This window comes from Hyalella azteca, unplaced genomic scaffold (assembly GCF_000764305.2).
Source record: "Hyalella azteca isolate HAZT.00-mixed unplaced genomic scaffold, Hazt_2.0.2 contig12913, whole genome shotgun sequence".
In the NCBI taxonomy this organism is placed as follows: domain Eukaryota; kingdom Metazoa; phylum Arthropoda; class Malacostraca; order Amphipoda; family Hyalellidae; genus Hyalella; species Hyalella azteca.
Window position 1 is genome coordinate 101,605 of NW_025942854.1, and position 18,843 is coordinate 120,447.

General features: G+C 39.3%; 1 protein-coding gene across 3 annotated transcripts in view; it reads left to right on the forward strand.

Annotated features, from left to right (window-relative positions):
- LOC108681402 (pre-mRNA-processing factor 40 homolog B) overlaps positions 1-18,599 on the forward strand; it is a 21,499-nt gene extending 2,900 nt beyond the window's left edge. Inside the window, exons 2-20 of one of the 3 annotated variants that reach the window (XM_018170421.2) lie at positions 3,478-3,679; positions 3,867-4,128; positions 4,468-4,597; positions 4,859-5,004; positions 5,451-5,581; positions 6,741-6,809; positions 7,639-7,730; positions 8,252-8,389; positions 8,833-8,955; positions 9,748-9,861; positions 10,307-10,421; positions 12,443-12,665; positions 13,134-13,272; positions 13,679-13,786; positions 14,010-14,204; positions 14,472-14,576; positions 15,184-15,327; positions 16,182-16,273; positions 17,964-18,599. In XM_018170421.2, coding sequence (XP_018025910.1) covers positions 3,478-3,679; positions 3,867-4,128; positions 4,468-4,597; positions 4,859-5,004; positions 5,451-5,581; positions 6,741-6,809; positions 7,639-7,730; positions 8,252-8,389; positions 8,833-8,955; positions 9,748-9,861; positions 10,307-10,421; positions 12,443-12,665; positions 13,134-13,272; positions 13,679-13,786; positions 14,010-14,204; positions 14,472-14,576; positions 15,184-15,327; positions 16,182-16,273; positions 17,964-18,111 — 2,676 coding nt within the window. In that variant the 3' untranslated portion in view covers positions 18,112-18,599. The remainder of the gene's footprint in view (positions 1-3,477; positions 3,680-3,866; positions 4,129-4,467; positions 4,598-4,858; positions 5,005-5,450; positions 5,582-6,740; positions 6,810-7,638; positions 7,731-8,251; positions 8,390-8,832; positions 8,956-9,747; positions 9,862-10,306; positions 10,422-12,442; positions 12,666-13,133; positions 13,273-13,678; positions 13,787-14,009; positions 14,205-14,471; positions 14,577-15,183; positions 15,328-16,181; positions 16,274-17,963) is intronic. The other 2 variants (XM_018170422.2, XM_018170423.2) reach the window with 2 other exon arrangements.
- The last annotated feature ends 244 nt before the right edge of the window (positions 18,600-18,843 follow it).

The following is an 18,843-nucleotide window of genomic DNA, read 5'->3' on the forward strand; positions in this document are numbered from 1 at the left end:
GTACATAGACTTAAGGTTATCTCATTATTAACGACTAGTGTTTTCATTGTTAAGTTATCGAACTACTGAAGAAACCTATTGACTATCGACTGCATAAATCCTATCGACTGGCATGCGGTTGTTCAACGACCAGATGACTTTGAGATAAATTTTACAACGACTCTCGTGCCACACTATGAGACCTGGAGGTTTCCCGCCATTTCTGAAACCGCGAGATTTCCGTCAGATGAATTACCTCCTATCCAAATGTTAACAAAAGTGCGATATCGAGCCGCGAGATTCCAAATGTATTGAAAATTCGTCATGTTGAAGCCGCGAGATTTCAGAAACAAATAGAAAAATTCCAATCCTGATATATGGTAGTGGTACACGCATGCATGTCCCAAACTGCGATGTGCATCATATATGGCACTGTGGCAGTGTGGCACACGCTTGAAAAATTTAGTTTTTTAAAAAAAGCTCTTTAAAATATCAGCCAGATCATAAACTTGTAAAAAATACGATGGATAATTGTCAATAATGTTTTCAAAAACCTTTATGAATGTCGTGCAATCGAATCATAAGAATCTTAGTAGCCATGGGGCAGAGGGTGGATGCAGCGTCGCCAATATATGGGTTTTTAAGCCCTAAGCGTCGCTGGGTAATTTTAAGATGCGTCGCCAGGTAATTTTTAATGAAAAGACATTTACGCTGAGTAATGAAGAACACATGTGTTACTCCAAATAACTTATTTTACCCTAAAAACAGTCAGATTGTACAGCAAGTGTCAACTGAACATGTGATAATGCAGTCTGACCACTCTAATGTGACCGCAACTACGTAATCGTAAACTTGATGTTTACATTTTTTGGGTGGGAACTCATCACAACTGATTTCCGGACAAGCTTCACTGCATACTGATCAATATTCAATCAACATACCGGAAACCTTACTTTTTTCAAATAGTTGGCCGAAGACTGACAAATATATTAAATGAAAGAATTTCAATCTAAATGTGTTGGCAAGATCTTCTGACGGCATAAATTTTGCTACTGAAGTGTCACCAAAGATCTTGCAATATTCATCCACTCTCTGCACAGTGGCTTAGTAGTTGAAATGTAGCCTGAATTATGAAATAACGAGTGGGTACAAAAAAGAAAAAGTATTAAATAAAGGGGTTATCCTGTTCTAATATGTTGAAAATCATTTTTTTGGTATTGGTATGGATTATAGCACTAATATCAGGAGAAAAATAAGTATTAGTCATTCAAAAGTTGCCTAAGCTCACACAGAAACAGAATGGCACTGTAAAAAGCAAGATAAACAGTGATATGGATTCTGAGTACTGGGCTAGCATTCCTAGCAATTGATAGTTACTTTTCTAGCTGTACGTCTCACTTTAGCACTAACTAACTTCCTTTTTTTGCAATTATGTTAAAGCAAGACTCAGATCAGTAGCTCGTCATGGCATGAAGTTCAGATCCTCAGCTTCAAATACTTTAGAGCTGGAATGGAATGCCAACATCTAAAATCATTGTGATTTGGTTATACCTAGAAACATTTCTTCAAGTGTCTGACCTATTACTAGTGAAAATACATTCAGTAATCTTCAACAACTTCAGCAATTCACATCAATTTTTACTGACTATAGAACTGATCACCAAGCACCCAGGAATTTGCTACAGTTTTTGCCAATAACTTGAACAGTTGTTGGCACCACTTCATGCTTTGCTTAGAGCAGTTTTGTAAGAAATCATCTAAATGAATTATAAACTTCCCATTTAGCAGCATTTTACCCCAGAATGATTTGTAGTTTGATTATTGCAGTCACAATCCGATTTCATTTGCACAGAATAGGTTTTTTTTCAAGCGTTAGTACCCGTGTGATGCAAATTTTATATTGTAGTTGAATAATAAATGCCCTGTACCTCATATGGCGCACATTGCCTAGAAAGATGAAAGTTTCCATCTCAGGCAACATGCACCAATAGAGGCTCACGGTTTTTATGTCAGAAGCTTGTAGAACTCGCTCAGACAAGAGCAGCGCACTAGCCCTGATCTTGCTGCCTTGTCTGCAATTTGAGTTATTCAAGTTTGAACGAGTCGCACCCCTGGAATACAGGCTATTTTGCGAGTTGCAGTCAAAGTGTTAAGCTTCTTTGAGCTAATCAAGTGTATGGCAAATGAGTGAATGGACTCCTAAAAAATAGTTACTAAAAATAATGATTAATGATTATTTTATAGGATTGGAAAAGATTGAAACAGGCATGGAATATATCTACTTGGCAAGACCGCCAAGATGTGACTGAATTTTTTGAGTTGGTGTTTTACGGATTTGCCAGCCATGATTCCATTTCTTTGAGTGGTGATACCATTTCTTTGCTCCGTGATTCCATTTCTTCAAGCCATGAATTCCATATCTTGGCCACAAACATATTTACAATTACAAAGTCTGTGCACGTGTTACCCCAAATCTCTAGTTTTGCTCTAAAACAGTCAAACAGCAAAGCTAACATTTGGCTTCACTTATGTGGCAACTGAACACAAGATAATGCAGTTTGACCGCTCTAATGTGACTACTGCTATGTGATTGTCAAGCAGACTTGTTATTACGTTTTGCAAGATATTTTAGCAAAAATGTTGAGGTAATGCACTGCAGATTGTGCCATCATTGCAGAAGTTGAAAATTTTATGAAATGACATGTTTGTTGTTTGCAAAGTTGCAAACTGCAATTTTTCAATCTAACAAAAATACATGACATTAGAGCCACAAGATTTCATACCTACTGAAATTCTATGATATTAAAGTGGGGATATTTCAGAAAAAAAGTAGGACTGTTCCAGCCCTGGATTGGATCATTGAAATGCTCTAAGTTCTAACTCATAGTCATAGTGGCAAAGCAGGGTGTTTTAAGAATCCGTATATTAGTTTTAATTTTCTCATCTAGGTACTCAAGATTTAAACCAATATCTTATCATTCTTATGTATGATAATGTTGGTATCCATGATACTTTACTGGTTTATGTATAGGATTCAAAAATGAACTTGAGGGAGATTCTGGAAAAAGTCTCTGCTTTGCTACTGTGCAGTCTAACTCATTACCAAAATATTGCATCTGCAAAACAAATTGGAAAATTTGGCAGTAACTGCCCTTAAATTTTAAGACAGAAACTTTGATGCTTTTAGTTTTGGTCAATTTTATTCATTTCTATGGCTCTTGGCTAATTTTTGCAAAAAAAAATTCTTAGGTAAAAAACATTTTTACATGCATTTTTCAAAAACCTGTAAAATGTATACAACAGTCCTCTTAATGAAATGTAAATGAAAAATTCCTAATAAATTGTGACTTAAAAGTTAGAATGCAATGAGCTGAGGCATTAATTTTGATTCTATTATATGAATTCTGACTGCTTGTTATGATTTTACTTCAAAAAAACCTATTGCTTATGGCAAAAACTGCAAAGTTTGTGTATAAATAATTAGTTTATTGTTTGCAGAATCCTCCAGGAGGTCCTCCTCTTGGAGCTATGGGTGCTGTTCCCCCAACATTACCCCCAGGCCCTTATATTGGGCCTCCAATGACTGGACAGCCAGCACGACTTGCTGCTCCTCGGCTGCCGCCGCCTTCATTTGCACGACCTCCTGGTGGCTTCACCTTACCACCACCAGCATTTTTAGCTCAATTTGGACCCCCTCCCGGTAGCTCCAGTTAACTATTTTTGGAAAAATGAGCAAACTTGCATCATACTTATAACCTCATTATCAGCAAGACTTTTTATCTTTTTATGCTGCATTGCATTATCTATCACAACACATGCTATTTTGTATGCTTTTTAATTCAGCTGTAACAGAACATGTAATCTTGAACTTACCACATTTATTCCAGGTGAAGGAGGCTCTCCACTGCCTAGTGTAGCTCCTCCTCTGAATGCGTCATCCAACAGCAACTCCCCCAGCCTGCACATGTCTCCCACTCAAGCCCCACTGGCTCATGTAGCTCCTCCTGGTGCACTCCCCCAAGCTGCCCCCTCTCTTCCCCCATCTGTTCTCCCACCATGCCTCCCTCCCTCTGGTCCAGCCCCTCTTCTTGCACCTCAGGCTAGTGATCCTCTCACTGTACCAACTCCATCCAAGGAAGAGACTGCCAAGTAAGTGCAAACACAATTCGTGTTATCACCGGTATTCTATTGAGTCTGACATGACCATTGTTCATAATTCATTTTTCTGTACAATATCAACATTATTGAACGTACATGCTCTGAGATTTCATGACCTGACTTGTTTTTTAATTAATTGTATAGGTACTTGTTTATGTGTGAAGTGGTCAAAATACATTCATACTCTGATTTGCAAATATTTTAACATAATCTCGTCTATGATTTTATTCTATAATTAATTAATCATTTGCAAGTAAATTGAAAATATTAAACACTATATTTTTTAAATTTATTATCTAAGTTGTTGGTAATAAACTTGTGCTCTTCCAGGAACAATAGTGGTAAGAAGGCGAGTGTGTGGACGGAACACAAGGCAGGAGACAACCGCATTTATTACTATAATTCTGTCACTAAACAGAGCTCCTGGGAGAAGCCTGATGAACTCAAGACCCCTGCCGAGGTTCGTTCTAACAATTCCAAAAAAGTCATCCTAAGTCCATTGGACAATTATTTTTAAACTAAATAATTTTACACATATTGATTTGAAATGGATTCTTCATCTAGGGCTTCTCATTACCATAAATTTATTTATAATGCAATTTGAGTGAAAAATACAAGATTGCTTATGTTGTTTCTATAGTAGCTATGAAAGAATTAAAAGTTCAGCATTTGGCTGATTATGATATAATCAATTGGTAATAATGCATATGTTTGTGTGCAGCTTCTGCTATCGCAGTGCCCATGGAAGGAGTACAAGAGTGAGAGCAGCAAGACTTACTACCACAATGTCATCACTAAGGAGTCTCGCTGGACCATCCCTAAGGAGCTTGAGGAACTTAAAGCTAAAATAGCGGAAGAACTGCCAGGGTCAGTTTAATGAAATATTTCACCTATTTGCCACATTTTTTAAAGTTAAGTTGCTTGTTGTAGGCATCAAAGATTGTGTTGTTTCATATTTATAAATTGAATGTTATACATGTTAATTTTGGTACCTAGACATTTTTTTCATTTGTTAATTGGTTTTATTGAGGAATGTCTTCTGGAAGTTGGTTGCTTTATGCATTTAAATTGAATTAAGAAATGCATCTGTTACCAACTTCACCCATCATCATAAAGTTCTTGAAACAACTTCCTTGATGGAGTTGAAATGGTATGGCTCATGATAACAATTTATGTTTTTCTGGAAGATGATGATGAGGAAATCAGCTGTTTGAAAGACATAGAAGGTAATAGTATGAAATTCCCTGCAATAATAAAGTTACAATTATTTTCATGTGTATCACCAATATATAATTAATATTGATGATGGTCAGAAATGAAGGCAAGAGCAAGCAGCCGTCCGCCATCGAGCAAGCGATGGCCGCCACACTGGCCGCCATAGAAGCGCCCGCCGAGGAGGACCAAAGCAGCGTCCACAGCTCCTCGCCTTCCCCCAGCAAGCAGAGTCAGTGCTTGAGTTTTCAAACCTTGTTCTTTATTGATATATATTATTCTCTATATTTTGTGTGTATATATCACTAATCATTTACTTATGATATTGATAAGGCATAGGCTCGTAAACAAAGCTACCGTCCATAGATAAAGGATCAATGTAGGTAGTTTTAGTCACGGAACAACAGGAGTTAATTCTGACCTAGACTCCAGAATTTTGAAGGCTTCGACATAAATAAATGGGGAGGGAACTGCTTAACAACTTGACAACCTCTGTAAATAGTGGTGCATATCAACTTTTGTGTTCGGAAGCCTTCATATAATGCATATATCTGGTCGATGATTTGCTTACCATTCTTTGTCCTAAGTTTTATAGGCACGAGAACAAGTCAATAAATCGAATTGGCCCTCATCCACAATTGTGTTCAACTGCCTCTTTTGTGATCAAATGGGAATTTGGCTCTTTCTTGTAATGCTTTTCATGTGTTGCCTCTCAGATAAAATTAAGCTCCAGCTACGCACTAAAAATTCGTTAAAGCAGCATCTAATGTTGAGGAAATGTCAATGGCTGAACTATACAGATACTGTATACTAACTACAGTGTGCTATTCGGTTCTTCATTGTTATGACTCTGATCGGGTGCACTATGGTTCTTGCATTTTTTCTAACCTGTAAACTTAAAAATTTTATATTTCCTAATTGACAGCAGTCGAAATTGTTCTGGAACTTTGGTGAATAGTATTTGGAACCTTGGTGAATAATTGTATGGTGCCTGTACCCAAAAATTAGTATGATTATTTTTAATCAGGGACAAAAAAAAATTCCTCATCTTGACTGCCCTCTCATGAAGCTCTAAATACATTTTATGCATTAATCTGGATAGCTTTATAGTAGCAGGTAGCTGCGATGCTAGGCAGTCAGTTATAACGTTAAAAGCTTGCATAAAGGATATATATTACATCAATTTAATTATATCCAAAAATTGAATTGCTTAGGTGCTGTATTTTTTGTCAAATTGCGTTTTACTTACGATTTTCTTAGCAAGAGGGCTATTAATCAGTATGCCCAAATAGGGCGAGTTACCTATGTCTTTATATTAGCTAAGTTGATTAGTTAGAAGCGTATGTATTCATAACCCTGATGGTTCATGCGCTTGTGTGACGCTGCTGCAGCAGTGGAGCAACTCACTGAAATATGGCCTCGAGAAACTTCTTCTTCTCCAGTCCCTTCTGCAGCGCTCGGTTAGTGTTGTAGTCTGGCAGGACCTAATCAGTACTGCACTGACTGCCCTACTTCATTGGTAGTGCAGTACTGAGTGATTTGTTGTATCAGAACTGTACTGTTCTAGTGCTCACCACTGCACTGCCGTAGAGTAACCAAGTTCATTGTCTCACTACGGATACTACCACAGCTCCCATGCACTGGTCCGTTGGAACCTATCCCAGTTGTATTGGTGTTGACATGACACCTGTAGCATAGAGTGTCACTTCTTCTGTCTTCTTGCCCTATACCATAATTCACTTTTTTTTGTGGTATGTGGTGCTTGATAGATTTTGTGGGTTGATCCTCATTGTTGTTGTCATTATGTTTTTTTCTGCAATTGTAACATGTTTGTAACATTAGTTCTTCCTCAACCTGTATCTCTTATGTGTTGGAAATTTCCTGTTTGTTTGTGCAGTTTCATCTCATGGTAGTAAGCAAGGCTTATTGCGTGCGGAAATTTTTTAATATATTTAAATCCAAAATTATATGAATCAAGAGTATTAAGAATTCATGGCTCCAGTTTTGTGTGTTATGCATGCCATTTTCTTGGTCTTCTGCATTGCGCACTGCAGCTCTAATTTTGTGTCACGTTCACGTATTGTTACGCTGGCCTGTGCTCCCTTCATCTCCCAGCATTACTGTGCTGTATTTATTTGCTGTTGATCTTCATGAGTGCAATATACCTACACGAGAATAATCCATTTCTAAATCTTGAGCTCCATAATGTTGTGTCTGGTTACATTTGTATATGAAATACTAGAATAAATTATAACAACAGGGTTATAACAGTTGTTCTTATTTGTGCAGTCAAACCATCTGTTGCCACTGACCGCAAGCTGCTGGTGTTCAAGGATAAGCGGGAGGCCATCGAGTCCTTCAAAGAGTTCCTCAAGGAAAAGGTGTGTTCTCTGTTCTGCTGAGGAGCATCCGTGATGTGTTTTGTGTTCCTTCAAGAAAATATTTGTTATACAGAGTGTATTTATTGTTCTCGAGTGGGGCATTAGCCACGCAGGTACACAGTTTGTGAAGCGTTAGTGCAGAAGTAGCTGCAAATGTTTTGTAAATGCAAAAAGTGTCAGTAACTTTTTGGCTTGGCGCAAGATCTTCATCTGTTAATTCTCTTCATTTTTCTCTTGATGTGGAGCACGTTCAAAGGCAACAAAGACATATATTTACGACTGCCATCGGTTACCCGCTACATTTTTGTTGCTGTTTTTCTGCAGTAAATTTAACCACCTTATCCCAGCAAAACACAAAATGGCCTTATATTAACGAGAATTTAACAACAAAGAAAATACGCAAGAAATTCACCATATCTTCATAGAAGATTTATCGGTCATTTTCCATGCTTTAATATTCTTGGTGAACTTGCAGTTTAAGTTGCCAATGAAATAAGTATTGAATGACTTCTGATCCTTAGGGCGTGCCGAGCGACGCGACATGGGAGCGCGCCATCCGCATGATCCAGAACGACCCCATGTACCAGTCCTACGCGAAGCTCAACGAAAAGAAGCAGGCTTTCAACTCATACAAAGTGCATCGAGCGAAGGAGGAGAAAGTGAGGCAATCGCTGTGTGCTAAGCAGCGTTTGGTTTAACATTGGTGGTTAAGAGTACCTAGTGTTACGCTTTGGTTATGTGAAGGTAGGCGTTTAGATTATGTATGAATCGTATATCAAACGCTCCACCCTTGTCTACAAGTCATTCTACAGGTCGTAGTGATGAATGTAACCTTTGTTTTGATGGGCGTTTAGACTAACTTAGAGGTGAGGTGAAGCGTGCAGATGTGTGGCGCGGTGAGCAGACGTGTCATGTGGCAAAAAATATTATAAAAGTTGGCCACACAGGCTGTTTGAATGTTGGTTTGAAACGAAGTTTGTACTTTGCCGCTCAATATAATTACTGGCCCAGAACTCTAAAATTAATTAAGTGAAATTGATTATTTCTATGTAATAATACAATTAAATTATTTGTATCAAAAATGTGAATTTTACTTCATCAGGAGGAGCAACGGCTGAAGGCCAAAAAGGCAAAAGAAGATCTGGAACACTTCCTCTTGAACAACGAACGCATGAACTCCAGTGTGAAGTACTACCGCTGCCACGACCTCTTCCACCACTACGAAGTGAGTACTTTAGTCTTAGTGTTACTGCTGCCACGACTGATCAGTAATAAAAGATATCTGTTAGCTTTTCAATGAACCATTACAAAATGATTCAACAATTTGACTCTCCATAGCCTCTGTTTCTCAACAAGAGAATTATGAGCGTTCTGGTTAAACATTTTTCAATATGCTAAGAAGGCAACCATCATATAGTAAGGATCTCAACTTAAACCTGTGGGACGTAAAACCTAACAAGCGACCTGAAGCTCAGAAACTTAAGCTCAAAGTATGCGGTGCACGAGCCTAAGTGATGCGCCTGGTAAGATGACACAATATGCAGGTGGTACGAAAATCTATTTGTTACACATGGTAGTAGGTGCACGAAATGTTGAAATTCGTATAATTCTGGTGCGCAATTTGCGTTGAATTTGTGAGTATACAGCAGGTGTTGGCCTAGTTGAGAGTTGTATTTGTTGTTCGTTCAGAGTGTCAGCCCAACAGATCACTTCTAGTTAGCGGTTGTTGTGGCAGGCTCTCGCAATAAAGTCAAGACTGTATATTTAATTATCTATCAATGGCCAGATTATCAAAAGGTTTTTGAATTTCAGTGCTCGTCCATCAGTAGATTAGCCTGATGTAGTCCATCAGTAGAGTATTCTGACGTCGTATCTGTGATTTGGCGATAGTAAATAACTTGATTATTGACTGAAGAGATAATATTTTACTTGAATATTTTTAGTAGAAGAAGGTAGTATTTATAATTAATAACTTGATCTCGTGCATGAGGGTGATGGATTGGTGGTGTTCGTTCAGGTGTGGCAGGCGGTGGGTGAGGCCGAGCGCCGCGACATTTACGAAGACGTTGTCTTCAGCCTCGCCAAGCGCGAGAAGGAGGAACATAAAGCCATGAGGAAACGCAACATGAAGGTTAGATTTTAGTAGAATATCATAGGTCTTACAATAATATTACATGTCTTGCTATAATATTCTATGCTTACGATTATATTCTGTGATTGATTAAGCTTTTTGGATCGTGTGCAAAGGAATAAGTCTATGCTCCACGTTATGATTTGCAGGATGAGGTGGCAATAGCTTATAGATCTGCACAAAATATAAACGCTGTAAATAATATGTCCAAAAGTAGTTAGCATACCTTATTTTTTTATACAGATAAATGATTGAAATTTATTCATTTTTAATGACTCATAATAATTATCTATGACAATAAAGACATAAACTTGACGTAAGATTGGCTGCCTATTGAAAGAGATACTAAATGCCATGATTGTTATGAAGAAAATATCTCTTAACATTATTTATATAGTTAGACTACAAATGATACTAGGTTCTCATCTATAGAGTTATTCTGCAGGTGCTGAGCGAGATCCTGGACAGCATGACGAACATCACATTCAAAACGACCTGGTCGGAGGCCCAGCAAATGCTCATTGATAATCCCGTCTTTGCCGAAGACACCGACCTGCTCAGTGAGTTACTCCTAACTGCATTCAATGCCGGGGACAGGGAAACTTTTTTTATTTCTTAATGTTTGAGAGAAACATAGCGTCACTCAAATCCGGCTTAGTGGTCACCTATAAAAGAATTATAAGACCATTATCGCTTCACTATCTAGCAGCTCGGGGAAAAACAGCAGATGGAGAATATTTAAAAGTTGACGTTGTCACACCGGACATCGACGAAACTTGTCAATGTTGTCAGACGGCCATGAGCTATACGGCCAAATGTTGTGAAACTTTCTCTCTTACTGTATAATAACGCTGTAACCGAGGCAATGCGGGGCAAGGACGAATCGCTTGTGAAAAACATGGCCACGATGTGAAGTGAAACTGCCATTCGGGTGGCGACTTTAGGTTTCTAGCATCCAATCCTCTACTCCTACGATGGCAGCCTACCTTTTATTTTATATTTATATTTATATTGTGTTCTACAGGATCTGCTGGCTACAGAGTCAAAGGATACCATCCTACACGGGCATAGGACATTGAAACCACGTCTATTATGAGTTCACTAAAAAAATAAGTCTAATAAGTCTTATGATAACTTTCACGTTAAATGTTGATTGTGCCATGTCCATATATGGAGTGTAAACCTTCAATAAGAACTGAACAATGGGCGTTTCTGCCACGTAATCCTGGCGTTGCTCACAACAATTATATTGTATAAATTAATATACTTCTTTTTTATCATATTAACTCAAGTATTGGTAATTAGTCTGTCATTATACCTGCATTGTATTGATAATAGCGTTTTTAAAAAAGAAAATTAATATATTAAATACAAATTAATATTATGATACTTATAGAAACAATGGCCTGACAAATATTCTACTAAAATCTAACCTTCATGTTGCGTTTCCTCATGGCTTTATGTTCCTCCTGTCTTGTTAAACACGATCGAAATAAAAGTTCCTGTCGCTGCTACTGTATTGCTTCTAGTGGTTTATGAAAACTTCGTTTTTTTACACGGATAAAAAATTTTGTTTCGGTAAGAAACACTTTAAAAAGCAATTCGTTTAAAATAGCAAAATCAGCATAACAGGCATATTCATGGTCCATGTACAGGTTAATAAAGCTCTTGCAGCACATCCACAAGATCTTGCTGTAGGGCACAAGATCACTAGCGAGTCTGCAAAACAGAGTGGGCAGCGAGTCACAGTAGGGCTGGCGGGAAACAAATAACTACTCGACTCACAGTCACAGCCGTACAGACTTGACCTCTTACTACGTATTTGCCGCTTAAATGAGATTGGCGACTACGCCATGCGTGGCCGTACAATTACAACTGAATAAAAATAAATAAATGCTAATGACGGTGAACGACATCCATCGTTCACAACGTGATTAGCTGTAATGATGTTTCTGATTCATTTAGGAATCTAGTTATTAGATATTTACCGAGTAGTCTTCATGGGTAGGTTGAGATATTTCTGGAGCCTTCGACAAATATTCCTGAAGAATCAATTTGCCTCTTCCTTGCATGGTTAACTACTTAGGATGCTATGTGGCATTATGCAACTTGTGCCACAATATCGTTTAAATGCCACTGAGCTTCTACGCCCGGTAACTCTAAAATTAGTATTATTTATTCTGATCTGCAATGTTGGTTTCTTTTTGGTAGTTGCTTGTGGAAAGCAATCAGCATGCCCATAAGAATATTGCAACCAATAAGTAAAATTTCAACATATAAATTTTACAACTTGAATAATTTATCTGAAAGCTTTTCATGTGAAAAACCATTTCAGTTTTTTCTAATATATTGAAGTGTTTTAATTTAGAATTCAGGTGCATAAATTATACTTTCTGTGACCAAATATTCAGGCATTGACTAGAAGACCGACGTATTATTAATCTAAAATAGAAGGTAAGAACGCTACTTATTTTGACCAAACATGAAACCATGGACCTGCCATGAAAAATATATCAGGCAGTCTTATCAATCCAGAATTTGTGCGTGTATGAAAGATACAAAATTTTGAGCAAACGTGCAGGCATGGACAAGGAGGACGCACTGATCGTGTTCGCGGAGCACATCAAGCAGCTCGAGGAGGAGGAGGAAGAGGACCGCGAGCGCGAGAAGCGGCGGCTGAAGCGCCAGCAACGCAAGTGTCGGGACAGCTTCGTGGCGCTGCTCGACTCCCTGCATGACCAGGGCAAGCTCACCTCCATGTCTCTCTGGGTCGAGCTCTTCCCCATCATCTCGGCTGACATCAGGTACTGTACTGGGCCTGATGCTGACATTAGGTACTGGGTCTGATGCTGACATCAGGTACTGGGTCTGATGCTGACATCAGGTACTGGGTCTGACACCGACTTGAGGTTCTAAGGCTTCTATATTCATCGAGTTGCAAGCCGCGGACTGACATGACACCTTACTTTTTACTGGCATTATGTCCTTGACTTTAACCGCGGCAAAAAATCCTTGAATTTGTAGATTATTTTTTTCATTGGTTTAAACATATGATTTGACCTGCTGCGTCAGATATACCGAACATTTTCAGACCATTTTGATGGCCTGATATTCATTTTTCGCACTTCATAAGCTTAATATTAATCATTCGCACTTGATTAAAGTGTTCACTCTAACATTTAACTTTTCCCTCTTCAAACCTGCTTGCTGCTGGGATTTAAATATCTCAGTAACTCGGTACCCAGTGCTTAACCTGTTCCTGTGCTGCGCAGGTTCTCGCAGATGCTAGGGCAGCCCGGCAGCACGCCACTGGATCTGTTCAAGTTCTACGTCGCGGATCTCAAGTCGCGCTTCCACGACGAGAAAAAAATCATCAAGGAAATTCTGAAGGAGAAGAACTTCGACGTACAAGTCAGTGCTTGAGCTCTCTCTCCGTTGCATTTCTTGTATTGTTATTGGATTTTCCAGCTTATTTGTGTACCAGTTTTATTTGTCAATGTATAATTCCTCGCCACATGATTGTCTTATGTTTTATATGATTGATTATCAAATGCCATCACTTCTACTTTATTTTGCATGCATGCTAGTTTTCAGTAATGATATTGCTTAATTTCATTGTGAATGATAATTAGTTTATTGTCAAGATGTAACATTCAGCCTCAGACACCAAGTACTGTAATGAATTTTGTAATCATGACATGGTAAAACAGAAGTAATCGAAGTAAAAAGTAATGATTTTTTTCGTGCTCTTGTTACTATTGGAATATTATTGTCTTATTGAAGGTTATTATTAAAATAGGGATAACAATACACGCAGGTAAAGACGAGCTTCATGGAGTTTGCGACGGTCGTGTGTGATGACGCACGCTCAGCCACCCTCGACGCTGGCAACGTCAAGCTCACCTACAACGCCTTGATGGAGAAGGTGGGTCACCTACAATGCCTTGATGGAGAAGGTGGGTCACCTACAACGCCTTGATGGAGAAGGTGGGTCACCTACAATGCCTTGATGGAGAATGTGGGTCTCCTACAACGCCTGTGCAGGCTTTGAGTGTTATTGTGCTGCGCAGGCTTCAAGCGCTATTGTGGTCTGCAGGCTTTGAGTGTTATTGTGTTGTGCAGGCTTTAAGTGTTATTGTGTTGTGCAGGCTGAAGCGCGGGAGCGAGAGCGTCAGAAAGAAGAGGCGCGGCGACAGCGCAGGCTGGACGGCGGCCTGCGTGGCCTGCTGAAGAGCAGCGGCGTGGGACCCGAGACGCAGTGGGACGACTTGAGGCCGCGCATCGCTGACGACCCCGCCTTCACCGCCATAGACATCGAGGCCGAGCGCATGCGCGTCTTCAAGGTGCGCCGCTTGGGGCCCTCGTCAAATGTTATGATCGAAAATCGAAATGTTATGATAATATAGAATATTTTGATTAGAAAGGTACTTCCATATTGGACTAAACTTAAGCCTAAATATATATGGCTGATATTGGGGAGATTTTCATAAGTTACAACTGAAGCATCTTTCAAGGTATTATATATAAACATTGAGTCTTATTCACTCGCTACCAGGAAGGCTAATTTGTATTAGCTAGTTGAATTAAGCCTGTACCCTGAACCCGAGCAGGAGTACCAAGCTCAACTGGAGGAGGTGTGTGGCCACCATCACTCGCGCTCCAAGAAGAAGAACAAGAAGAAGGATAGACGACGCTCGCGGTCCCGCAGCAACGACGTCAGTAGTTCATCCTGCCAAACTCTCATCTCTCTAACTTAAACTCCTCCCTAACTTCAGCCTAATCCAACTCTAATTCCTGTCCCATTCCAACCCCTCTCCAACTATGATCCCTCCCCAACTCCAGCCCCTCTCCAACTCTAATTCCTCACCAGCTCCACCTCCTCTTCAACTCTTAACTCCTCCCTACAGGGGCAAGAAAACCTAATTAATAATGACTTATTGGCTCTATTCCGATTTTTCGTCATATTATTTCTGGGGAATGTGCCCATTTTTCCTCATGACGACATTTCCTAGTGGAATTCCAGTTGCCCAGTTTTTATCGCATTAGGTGATGCTACCTTATAATTCGTTCCAAGTTTATAGATCAGAGTTTATTGTGTTCACAACCTAAGACATACTTGATGCCTATAGTAGGACATTTCTTAATTAGATCAATAGCTACCAAGGGTTTCAAAATGTTCCATATAATTTGCTCCTTAAAATATATGTTTTCAACAGTTCAAATGATGTACTGATTTATTTGACTTCATGTATTATGTGTGCAATGTTTTGAAAGATTCAAAAACGCAAGGACGTACAAACTTTACACTACCTTTTCCAACAGTCGGGAGGCGCGTCTTCTGGCAGCGAGTCGCGACACAGAAGTCGTCACCGGAGCTACAGCGACAACGAAGGTGATGCGTACGCATCGCGGCACCGCTCACACAAACGCAAGAAGTCCAAGAAGAAGAAGGCCACGAGCCGCTCTGTGAGTTGTGATGCTTGCCTGCCGTCAACTGTTCTGTGTCATGGTGTCAGCTGTTCTTTGTCATGTTGTCAGCTCTTCTTTTTCGTGGTGTCAGCTGTTCTTTGTCATGCCGTGAACTGTTCTGTGTCATCTGTCAGCTGTTCTTTGTCATGCCGTGAACTGTTCTGTGTCATGCTGTCAGCTGTTCTGTGTCATGCTGCCAACTCTCCTTTGTCTTGGTGTCAACTGTTCTTTGTCATGCTGTGAACTGTTCTTTGTCATGTCGTGAACTGTTCTTTGTAATGTTGGTAGCTGTTCTTTGTCATGCCGTGAACTGTTCTTTATCATGTTGGTAGCTGTTCTTTGTTATGCTGTCAGCTGTTCTTTGTCATGCTGTCAGCTGTTCTTTGTCATGCTGTGAACTGTTCTTTGTCATGCTGTTAATCCAGTATGCAATTTTCATCTGGAAATTTTGCTCTCTGCTACATTGAAAGGATTCAGTGTTTTATTAATTTTCTCTTAAATGTTATTTTATTACTTGGTTCTGACCATCGCTCTCGATAGTTTCTTCCCGCGCGAGCTGAACTTATGATAGTCTAATGTTTCGTTTCGTTCTTCATTTAACTTATGATAGTCTAATGTTTCTTTTTGTTCTTCGTTTAACTTATGATAGTCTAATGTTTCTTTTTGTTTTTCGTTTATCTTATGATAGACTAATTTTTAACGTTGCCTCTACGCATTTACTCCTCTTATTATATATCAATTTCATGTTTATGGATGTTCATGGGTTATTTACTTCACCTTGAAGTGCCAGATAATTTCGTACTTAATTTTGTTGTGTGATTATAACGAATAATTTTATGATATGCCGCCAGCGCTCGGTGAGCAGCGCCGACTCGCACGTCTCCTCGAGCCGCCGCTACTCCAAGAAGAAGAAGAGGCGAGGCAGCAAGTCTCCTGAATACCCGTGAGTCCTGCCTCAGCATGCCTCACCATACCTCACCATGCCTCACCATGCGAGGAGAGGCGTTAGTCATGCCTCTCTCTGTTTCCGCACGCCTCAGAAGGCGAAGTGGTAGATAGGGCCTGCCTCACAACGCTGGGTGGGGCATGAGTTTGCTGCCTCACTGCGCTGGGTGGGGCATGAGTTTGCTGCCTCACTGTGCTGGGTGAGGCATGAGTTTGCTGCCTCACTGTGCTGGGTGAGGCATGAGTTTGCTTCACATTTAAAGCAAGGATTTTAATTCTTGTGGCATCCGTATGTGTGCTCTCGTATATTGAGAAAACGAAGTGGACTAAATTGTCTAAATGATCTGTCAAACAATGGCGTACTTTGCAGCGTCGTTAGTCATTCTTTTCTTAACTTTAAGTTAGAAGGATTTATCCTGTACAATGTTCAGTTATGATTGCCGTAATGACGTTTAATTAATAAAGTTCATTGTTTCTACATGGCGGTCTTATGAAATATTTTAGTACCCTATTTTCCCGAGAACTTGATGGAAATGCGGCGAGTCTGTACAGAAACCTGAACACTAAAATGACTAAATAATAGGAAATACTGAAATTGGTAATAATAAATTCAAAGAAAATTGAAGACAATTTTTTAGGGCTGGATTCTATTCGCTTCAGTGACGAATCTTTTTTGCCGTGTGCGCTTGATTGAAGTGCTCTTGATTTCTTTATGGTAATTTTGTTAAGAAGTTAGCCTGGAATTGCCTGCTGCCAGTCCGCAGCGATGCCTGACTGTAGGAAACAACGCGCCGTCAGAGACCAAAGAGGAAGATAGATGATCGACCGCCCCGTTTTAAGAATATATGGAATGTAATTGACCTCGAATGTTTCACCCCAACTTGCTGTCATTTAAAGTGATCGAAATTCATAGGTACTGAATTGTGTTGTAGTCGCTAATGCGTTGAATATTTTCACAGACAGTTGGACCAAATTTATACCAATGTTGATTGCATTCCTTTGGTAAGCGAATACTTCCATTATCTCTGCTTCAATAAAAATTGATAATGTAGTTGTAATTACTGAAAATTATAATTATTTTAAAAATCTCCCTGAATAACGTTCCATTCAGTATAGTCGAAATAAATATTAATTTATTCATGAAATCAAATGCAGTTTGAAGTGTCGTGCGGTCTATAAAACGTCCAGTCATATCCACTATGTAATTACCAAACATAGCGTATTATGGCTCGCAATGGTTATTTTCCTTTCTACGTGTTCCCACAATAAGTGAAACGTGCAGAAACAAACATGTTCTTATAAATACTTTATCTTCCTGTAGCCATGTTATGTGTTACTAAGTGTATGATAGTGGCCGTTAAAATGAGCTTATGATTATTCTAAACATGATAATCATAATCCTTGGCCGCTGCTCTCAACTTCTTCGTCGAGGCATGAAAAGAAGTGACGATAGGCTTTTGTTCCCCGCTTTCATATTTGATCCATGAGAAGCGAAGGCTCTTGAACGTTGTGACTACTTAATTGCGAATATTTCTGCACCCCATAGCTGAAAATTTGAAATTCCCGACGAAATAATTTAAATCCAACGATTTTTAGTGCGCCCAGTGTACGCATTTTTGAACCTCGAGTTGAATGTGGCTTACTGGACAAGAAATTTTCTTGATTGACATTCGTCGTTGATTGGGCAGAGGAGCGGCCGAGGCAGCAGCGCCTGCTAAGGCGGCAGGACATTCGTCGTCACGAGCTGGCAGCGTCGAGGAGGGCGAGCTCAGCGAAGACGAGCTCGAGAAGAAGAGGGCGCTGCTCATGAAGGAACTCGAGATCACTCAAGGATAGCAAGGATTCATTTTCATCTAACGTTCACCTAAGCCGCAATTCTCTCCCGATCATCCGGTCAATAATATTTGTAATTATCATGAAAAATTTGGTAATTGCTGTCATATTATCTTAAAGTTCTTATCTTATTTTCAATTAAACCTAACAAGTTTATTGAATTGCGAACTGTAACTTTCATTTTGAATTGTAGGATTCCTGCGTTTCTTATCATTTTTTGTAAGTACAAACGAAAAAGTTTCATTTTATCAGCGTATTTTTGTAATGAAGCAGCGCGTCATGGCTGCTGATGACTTTCTTATCAAGAAATTAGGACTGAAACATATGAAATTTATGTTCAATTTATTCCTCTTCACTTGTCCGCTTTTAGTTTCAACAAATTCCAAAACAATTTTGCGCCAAATGACTTCATCCATACATTCATCATTTCGATTGCTTCACATTTTATACTTGGATAAAACGGCAGTTAATAAATGCTCATTTATTCAGTGTATTTTGTTCCTAATTGTCCCTGGACCAAGAGACTTAATGTACTCCAGCTGCGCCGAACTCTACCCAGTGAATTAAGAAGTCGTGTTTATTATTATTCATCAAAGAATTCATTTTATGATGTGGCAGATCTATGGCCTAGATCTCAGCTTGCAATGCCACGTTGAAAAAAACTCAGTCTACCAACTAGGACCTTAATTTTGTGATGCTCTATTGTTTCTGAACCTTGACTTATAAGGAAATTCA